The 9,398-nt window shown below is 34.2% G+C and overlaps 2 protein-coding genes across 2 annotated transcripts; both read left to right on the forward strand.

Annotated features, from left to right (window-relative positions):
- Window positions 1-11: 11 nt before the first annotated feature.
- On the forward strand, window positions 12-4,874 carry LOC110607914 (ankyrin repeat domain-containing protein EMB506, chloroplastic). Its single transcript, XM_021747077.2, has 8 exons — window positions 12-279; window positions 2,094-2,542; window positions 3,200-3,279; window positions 3,540-3,638; window positions 3,731-3,829; window positions 3,920-4,018; window positions 4,103-4,201; window positions 4,275-4,874. Exons 2-8 carry the CDS (start codon window positions 2,122-2,124, stop codon window positions 4,377-4,379), a joined length of 1,002 nt encoding a protein of 333 aa, XP_021602769.1. The 5' UTR covers window positions 12-279; window positions 2,094-2,121; the 3' UTR covers window positions 4,380-4,874.
- Window positions 4,875-5,497: 623 nt separating this feature from the next.
- Window positions 5,498-8,968, forward strand: LOC110607912. The gene is made up of 4 exons (XM_021747075.2): window positions 5,498-5,965; window positions 6,564-6,617; window positions 7,559-7,618; window positions 7,838-8,968. Exons 1-4 carry the CDS (start codon window positions 5,642-5,644, stop codon window positions 7,964-7,966), a joined length of 567 nt encoding a protein of 188 aa, XP_021602767.1. The 5' UTR covers window positions 5,498-5,641; the 3' UTR covers window positions 7,967-8,968.
- The last annotated feature ends 430 nt before the right edge of the window (window positions 8,969-9,398 follow it).

A 9,398-nucleotide genomic window follows, 5' to 3' on the forward strand; every position in this document is an offset into this window, starting at 1 on the left:
AACAGCAGCACAATTAATTACTTAACGCTATCCGCTTTTCACTTTGACACTCGCTCTCCCCAAATCAAAGAAAAAAGAAAACGAAGCAGCAGGCCAGCAGCACGCTGGCGGCAGGCAGGGAGCAGCAGCATCCATTTCTCCAGAGTCCAGCCTCTCCTCGGCACGTCTTTTGTCCAGAGTCGCTGCAGCTCCTCATCGTTCGTTTCCAGTTTGCTTCTCCTCGGCAAGTCCAGCCGTTTCCAGTTTGCTCGCTGTAGCTCTTCCATTGCTCCACCACAGGTTTGATTTGATGAGTTTGTGTAGATGAGTTTGTTGAATTTTGTTTATTGAAATTTGTTCGTTATTTGAAATTTGTTTAAATTTACATAATTTATGTGAATGGGTTTGTTGATATTTGTTGAATTAATATAATTTTACTTTTTCATTCATATATTTGTTTTTAATTATTTTAAAATTTATTTTTTAAGGCAAAATACATAATTGTAAGCCATATACGCCCGCGTGGGGATTAAATAGTTAGTTAGGTGTTAACAAGGGAAGGATGAGGGTGTCAATTAACTTTTTAGGTAAAATTTAAGGATCAAATTATATATTCTGACCTTTTTTAATTATCTTTGATTTCCAAGTGTTTAGCTTACATTATGAAAATTATCTCATAAGCACTTGCTTATAAACTTTAAATTTAAATCTAAGTAATTATATATTTGATTAAAATAGTTATAAGTGGTTAATAAGTAGCTTATAAGTACATATTTATTATTAAAATTACTAAAAAGATATTAAATAAGGGTAATATAATAATTTGATTGATTAAACTAGCTTATTACATTTAGTACTTGTAAGCATCAAAATGAAAAACTAGTCACCCATCTTATTTTTTAGCCTATAAGCTGAATTTGTAAGCTAATAAAATGTTATAAACAAACATGTCACTTATTTCTAGAGCTTATACGATTGGCCAACTTATAAGCTGAGACAAACACCCCTTCGGTTTGTTTTCGGGTACTTTGATTCATGTTTTAATTTTGTGATTCACATTAAAATAAATATTGGTAAGTTTAATCGGGTTTGGATGGATTCAGGTAGTATAGGGTAATGATAAACAGATTTAGGACAATGATAAACGGGTTTGGATGTGTTGAATCCCGCGTCGGTCGGTTGTGGAAAGAGATAACGTGCCCTTTATATGGGTCATAGGCACTCGCCTCCTTGAGCTATCTTTCGGATGAGTTAGGTCTGGTCCAAATTTAATATGGTATCAGAGCGTCCCAACTGAAATTGGACCTCCCATAAATATGTCACGCACATGCACAGTAAAATTCTGGGTGTGAGGGGTGTGTTGAATCTCACATCGGTTGTGGACAGGGATAACGGGCCCTTATATGGGTTATAAGCACTCCTCTTCCTTGACCTAGCTTTTTGGGTGAGTTAGGCCTGACCCGAATTAATGGATGGATATGGACTGATCAAATTTTTAAACGGTATATGTGAATGGGTCCGCTTGCGTATCAACATTTAGTGGGTGCTCTGCCCGGCACCACTCTCTTTCTCGCTAGTTTTGAACACGTATAGATGTGATTTATTTACTTGGTTGATATTTTCATTTCCTTTTCTTTCGTGTCTGTTTTCTGTTTTCTGTTTTCTGTTTTCTTTTGGTGTTGTTGCTTGCTTTGGTGGTCAGTCATTTGATAGATTCTTGCTATTTGTTTTGATATGTTCTTTTTAGTTGATATCCAATTTTCTTATTTCAGTACTATGTAAGCTATGATTCCTAGTTTTCACATTTTAATATTTTTCCATTTGATGTCTCCTAGAATATGTTTCTATGAGATGTGGAAGAGGTATCATATGTCCCCACAAGTCCACATGATTTTTGGTGCACTTTGTGCTTTGAATTTGATGTAATGTATTGGAAATTTTTTGATTTAGAGGTTGATACTTGTTAGAAGAACAGTAAGTTCCTCTTGTATATCTAATTGAATGACAATAAGAAAGAAAAGTAGATCCTTTTTCCCCAATGAGGTCTTTTTCATTTTTGTTGTAATTAATGTGCTTCTTTGACAATATTATGATGTTGGCATCTGTAAGTGCAGTTCAATTGCCGTTGAATTGAAGTAGAAAATGTTGGTGACTGGAGTTACCATTTCTCCTTCGAATTATCTGCTTCCTCAATTTTCAGCTGCTGTGAATTTTGCTGCCCCAAGTTTATCTTCTGCTACCCCAAGTTTATCTTTTGCTACCAATCTCATTGAAAAATCAAACACCCTTAGAACTGGAAGATTTGACTTCTCTGCATCTAAGAAACGCTCGAAGGTTTGTACTTATGTGCTTGAGTCAAATTGGGCCTCAGCCTCAGCAACATTCCGCGGAGTTTGGGAAGATCCTCATGATGGCAGTGACAGTGATTATGATGAAGAAGATGAAGAAGGGGAAGAAAATGACATGCATTATGAGAGTGATTGGGAAGAACAAACAAATACATCTCGTACTAGCACAGTTGATAATTCCACAGAGAATAATTATGAGGAGGATCTTTTGAAAGGTGTTCCTTTATATTTTGATCCTTCTATTATCTTATTTTCTCCTTTTTCTACTTGTAAAGGATGGAAGAAAAATTACCATTAATTTAAGTTGAGTTTATGATATCGCATTCTTCAACTCTAGTGTCAATACAGTCACATTAATTTGGTTGGCTGGAGTTCTTTTGACGTTAAATTCTTTTACAATCACTTTTGTTACAAGTTGATAATTGATACTAACTTGAATCTTTAACTATGAATCGGAGAAAAGGGAGGATATGTCAGCGTGCCCATTGATGCTCAAAGATGACACATGGTTGTTGATTATCTGACCTGATAGTTGCATGGCAGCTGGATAGGATGATGTCCCTAAAGTCTATTTGCCCATCTTGTGCAAAAGTATTATCTAATTCTTCTTGTGGGCTAAATCAAACCTTTTGTTTTGAGCTCTTCTAATTCAGAATTTCTTAAAGTTAATTAGAAAATGAATACCAAAAAACAAAGCAGTGTGGTGTTGGTTGGAATTCCACAATGAAGTGGAATAAGTTAGCATGTGTTCAGTTTCTGCATTGAAATGGATAAGCTGTTCCACCTATTTTTACTGTTAGCCCTTCTCATATGTATGATTGTTCAGTGCTCACCCACCAGAGTAGTAATGTTTTTTTGGGTTTTGTGTGCAGAGGTTGAGCAGCTCCTAGGGCTAGAAGAAAGAGCAATTTTACAACAGAATGCAACTTATAATCTGGACAAGATTTCAACAGTTAGTTTTCAGAACTATAGGCTGCTCCTTTATCCCTATTATGAAACCACATTTGATCATCCATTGGTGTATTATAATGTTGTCTTTCTTGCTGGATTGCACTTTCATTTTGCATTTTGCAATTTTTACTATGAGTTTAACATTTATTAAAAATCAGCATAGCTAGTTCATTGGCTGTGCAAAAGGCATATAACACAGTTTTTGGACCTATCAAGTGCTTATTTTCTTGATTACTATGTTCACGTAACTTCCTTGTCCAGGCAAAATGGAAGCCACTCCAGACCCTTGCACTATCAGGACAAATACACTCTATGGACAAGCTATTAGAAGATGGACTTGGCATTGATAGCATTGATAAGGTGAATTTATCACAAGTAAAATCCATTTTATATCTTATATTTGCTCTGTTTTTCATCTGAGCAGTCAATATTTAATTGAAATGATCATATAGGATGGTCTCACCGCCCTGCATAAAGCAATTATCGGTAAAAAGGAATCTGTAATTAGTCATCTTTTAAGAAAAGGTGCTAGCCCTCATATCAGGGATCCGGTGAGGATAACATTTCAGATAACAAACTCCTTTCTTCTTTCTTCTCCTTTTTCTTTCTTGGTTAATCTAAGTGCTTGTCCATTTTAACAGGATGGTGCTAGTCCTCTGCACTATGCAGTTCAAATTGGTGCTATGCAAACTGTGAAATTATTGATAAAATACAATGTTGATGTCAATGTTGCAGATAATGTAAGTATTGATATAAAACTGTCCTGGCCTCTTCCTTCTGCTGCTATGTTTAGTTTCAAACATTTCCTTGAACATTTCTTACAGGAAGGTTGGACTGCATTGCACGTTGCAGTGCAAAGTAGAAACAGAGATATAGTTAAGGTTTTGTTAGTGAATGGAGCAGATAAGAACAGGCGAAATAAGGTAACACTTATAACCGTGCACTTGCTTTGGCATCATAGTTGGGAAACTAATATTGTTGACGCTGCATATTCAGGATGGAATGACACCCCTGGATCTTTGCTTGTGTTATGGCAAGGACTTCAAGTCGTATGACCTTGCTAAGTTAGTGAAGATTGTACCAGTTAACAGAGATCTTTGATTGGCATGAGCATTCCACAACTTTAAGATCAAATGGACAGTCAAACGTTCATTTGAAACTGTGCCCTGTGTTTCAGAGTGCATGGAACAATCTTTGACCATACTGTTTCTGATGAACTTGTCAGCTCTTGTAAATGAGAACTTTTGGTCCACAACTTGCTCTGCACCATTCAAACCTGATGAGTCTCTCGGTGACCCAAGTTTTGCAGTTCACTGGCTATACAATCCTTTGGAAGATGTGTAATTTTGCTTGTCAGTTACATGACTCATACAGGCCTTTCGAATGGTTGATGCCGCTAGTCATTTGTTAATTTGTCGATGATGGGGATTGCTGGGTGTAGTACATATAAGTAGGATTGTGCTTGTAGGTCATGGCAGCTGAAATATAGTAGGCTGGAGGTTCAGTGATGTTAGATGAACCTTTATTTTTTTGCTAATCACATTTTGGCATGTGAAGCACTGTTGAATCCCAGAAAATTACTGTTGTTGCAAGGCATGGCTTCTGGTAAATTCCGAGTACAAGTTTAATTAAACAGAAGCTACAATTCATTGTCACAAGAATGACTTGTTAGATCTATAGTTTAGCAACTGCAGACATTTGTAACTTGTTTCTCTAATAATGTTTTGCAAACATAATCTGGAGCATGTTACGGTGAAATTAAATAACAAATTACTTCAGGAAGAAAAGCTGGAGATTGGTTGGCTGAGGATCTTAACAAGGGGAAATTGGATTTCTCATTACATGGCTGGTGGTAACATAAAAATTTAATATTTTAATTAACGTAAAAATTTTAAAAATATATAGAAATAATAAATAATTTTAAAATTGAAAAAAATGAATTTTATTAATAAAAATAATATTTTATTATTAAAAATATATTATATTAAATTAAAAATTTATTTAGCTCTTAAATAAAAATATAAAAAATTAATTGAAAAAAAATTTTGAATTTATAGCATTAACTAAAACTGCTGATATTTAATTATATATATATAAAACTCCCTCCGTTCTTTAAATACTAAAATTGATAAAATCACTAAAGATTTAAATTCTTTGCCAGATAATTTGACCATTTAATTATGAATAGAAAGCATCAAGGGCTCGGATTTGGTTTAAGAACTTAAATAGGGTCCGAGCATTCTCAAACTATGAGAACCTCTCTCTGCTGTTCGGATAGTGAGAGAGACCGAGAGAGGAAAGAAGCAAAACAGCAAATTAAACCTCTCAGCAGCCTGAAAACCATTAAGCACACAGGCTACTGAATGGCCACACTCTCTTCCCTTTCAACCACACCCCATTTGCTCAGACTTTCTTCTCATTCTCTTCTCCGTCGAAGCCTTCATTTCCAGTCCTATGGATTTCCCTTTTCTTTCAAGCACTTGACGTTGAAGACCATCTCCAAGAGCGAGAATTTCTTTTCCCATATTACAAAATTAAAGTCAGTTGAAGAGGAAACCCAAATCCCAGACGAACAACCTCAACCTCAACCTCAACCTCAAGAGCAAGGACAAGTACAAGAAGGAGCTGAGCAGCAAACAGTGTCTGTCCCTGTGTCCCCTGCCGACAAACTTACCATGTTCTTTCAGGTACATGAGTTTTTTTAACTTGTATACAGTTGCTCTCTCCTCTTATGACTTACGAGGATTTCTGGTTGGCTTTATTTTATTTCCATCTGTAAACGATGCCTGACCCATATCATATTTTCTTTTCCTTCTCATTTAATGTCCTTTTGAAATTAATTGCGTCTTATTTCAGGAATTTCGTTATTATTGTTGTGAACTTCTTGTTGATATGATAATTGGTGTGTTAAAGGCTCCTTGAATTTATTTGAACACCGGTGTGTTAAGTGAATTGTATTGTTGTCCTTTCTAAATTGGAAACTCGTAAATGCATTTATGAGATGTCTCAGATTTTCATGGAGCATGATAGTGTTGTGCTCCAGTATTAAGCATATTATTGAGGCTTCAAGATTTCTTGCATTTTTCCTCCTTTGCGGGGTTTAAGGGCTAGTTTTAAAGAAATAAACTGTTTTGGAACTTTATGAAGTTACAGGGAAACGAGTACTTGCATCATTCTTGTATTCAAATTGGGTACTGAAATGTCACTAGCATTGATTAAGCTACTTTTTCTGTTTTCTTGTCTTTTTTTTTTTTTTTTTTTTTTTGTTTTTTTCCTTTTCTGAAGGCAGACGGAACAATGAATGAAGCTGCTATTCCTACAGTGACTAAGGCCTTAGAGGTACGAAATTTTCAACCACCTTTTATTTGAGTCTGCAAAAATGAGTGTTGGGTTGGTAGTGGTGGGGGGTGTCTCTATGATGAAGACAACATCACCATAACATGAGATTTGGGGAAAATCAGAAAAATCCTTGTCTCAAATAATATTATGATGTGCAATTCATTTTTATTACAGTGAGATGATAATTGAGGGTTGATTAGGAAGGCCAGCAATATTATGGCATGCAATTGGTTTTCATTTCAAGCTGAATTGGAACTACCCCGGATGTGAAGTGGAACCTAGCAGATCGTAAATTAAATATTAAATCATTAAGTTGGTAAACTAGAGTTTAAAGCTTGTATATTATAAACAAAAATGTCGAAGACGTTGACTACCTATAATTTATTTGGAAAAGGATCCTGGCAGCTGATTGAATGAGGATGATTAAAAGCTTTTTGGCTGGATACATATCTAACAGGCAAATGTCAAAGAACCAAAGGAGGGAAGATTAGTGATAGGTAACTATGGGACTAAAATACCTGCCTCACTTTTTTTGTAAGTGTTGATAAATAATCTTTTTCTTGGCATTGTCCGTGGGAGCAATTTAAAGCTACGCATTTTTTGATTTGTTGAATTTGGGATAGGACAATGCCCAAGTAATGGAAAATGATAACATCAATGCTCCTTTTGAGGCTTGAATTTTCTCAAGAAGTGCTATGCAAACTTTTCTAGTGAATAATTATAGAACACTTATTTTCTCAATGAAGTTGATGCTATCTAATATAAATTCAGTTGTGGCCATATTGCTCTTTTGTTATAAATTGGTCTTCAGTTGCTGGTCTTGTTACCAAGTAGAGATGTGCTTGCTTTAAGGTTGAAGGCACACTTATTCTCTTGCTTATTGATTAATCGCTTTATTTTATATTTCGCCTTTGAATTGATGTTTCTTTCTTCTTATGAAGGAGATTGATGGTATTACAGATTTGAAAGTTAAAATTGAAGAGGGTATTGCAAGTGTTGAGGTGTGTACAAACTGTTTTTTGCTTAAGCTTTCATTGTATGAGGAATTAGTTTATTTTCCTTGTTTACGTCGAATTAGTTTGTAAATGTTAAGTGTATTGATGAGCTTTTATGTATTTTAATTTGGCCTCTCTATACTCAGTTTAGAGTTCTCAATATTATATCTGCAACAGAAAGAACTCATCTGTTTTATTCAATTTTCTTTTTTCTCTACTTTTCAGTTAACAAAACAAACAACTGTACAAGCTACAGGGGTAGCTTCTAGTTTGGTTGAGCTCATACAGGGTTCAGGTTTCAAGTTGCAGACTTTGAACTTGAGTTTTATAGATGAGGAGGATATGCTTGTATAGTTAGTGCAATTTTTTTAAGCTGGAAAAATTCAAAAACTCTGTAAGACCTTCTACATTCTATTTTATCAGGATTCCATATAGAGATGTGTATGCTTGGAAGTAAACGAAATAAATACTATTAGTATTAATTGACATTTCTTGTAGGCTGTGTCGATATGATCTTTGATGGTATATTCTCTTGAAATAATCCCCAAATAAGTAATACTTCTTCTGCAGTTTATAGTTCTGTTATAGTTAGCTTTGATTCTGTTCATTCGAGTATATTATCCATTGATCAATGATTGTTGGTTTCCTTCATTACGCACATATATCTATCATGTCATGTATATAGTTGTATATGAGACAGAGAATCCATGGATTTTGCCATGGATATTTATTCAAAGGAAAGAGAATAATATGAGTTGAAGCTAATGAGGAATTCTTTACAGCAAATTTGAAAACTCTTGTGACCTCAGATCTTATCTCATAGAAGACCATTGAAGCTGGTGCAATCTTGATAGGTAAAAATTTGATCTAAGCTTCTAGAGCAGAGTTTCCAACTGAATTATACAATAATTTTGAGCAAGTTGACCCCGGACAGTTCAACTACGCCAATTGATTTGCCAATCACAAGCTGGTTTTCTCCTTGAGGAAAAGCTTGTGCTGTGTTAGTGTCAACACAGCATTTCAAGCGTAGCCTCTTGAGTTCAGGGATTTGAAAGTTGAAACTACTTGTAGGTTCTGATTAGGAATTATCTCAAAAACTGAACATGGGGACTTTACGAAGCGTCAAAGCGAATCGACAGAACTGGTTCTGATATGAACAACAGGGCCTTGAGGATCTTTCTGGCCAGGAGGAGTTTGGACTTTGGTTGTTGTCCACAAGTCTTGACATCAGCTGAAGATGAATAAGTAGCAATACCTGCCGGAGAATATCTTGCTTGAGGGTCTTAATGGCTAAATGTATATTTACACAATTGTACTTTATTATTTTTATCTATCAAACACTTCAACTTTAATTATAATTTAATAATTATTTAAATTTTAAAAAAATTTTATTTTTAAATACAATTTTATCAAATTTATGATTTTTTAAAGTTGTGTTTATAAGTAATTTTTTAAATCCATAGTTAAATCTATGATTTGAAATTTGTGTTTAAAATTAATATTTTAAATTCATAATTTTAAAGTTTTATTTAAAAGTAGTTTTTTTTTTTAACTTTAAGTGTTTAAAATAATATTTTTTAAAATTTAAGTGTTTAAAAATAATAATTTTTAAAATTTAAGCGTTTATTAGGTCATAATTAAAATTGTGATGTCTGATAAGTAAAAAATATTAAAGTATAGGTGTGTAAGTATACATTTTGTTGATTCTTAATTAAGTCCATCCCTCATTGTAAAAGGACAAAGAATGGGTAAATTATTATCAAATCTTTGAATTTTTATGACAACA

Source organism: Manihot esculenta, chromosome 15 (genome assembly GCF_001659605.2).
Source record: "Manihot esculenta cultivar AM560-2 chromosome 15, M.esculenta_v8, whole genome shotgun sequence".
In the NCBI taxonomy this organism is placed as follows: Eukaryota; Viridiplantae; Streptophyta; class Magnoliopsida; order Malpighiales; family Euphorbiaceae; genus Manihot; species Manihot esculenta.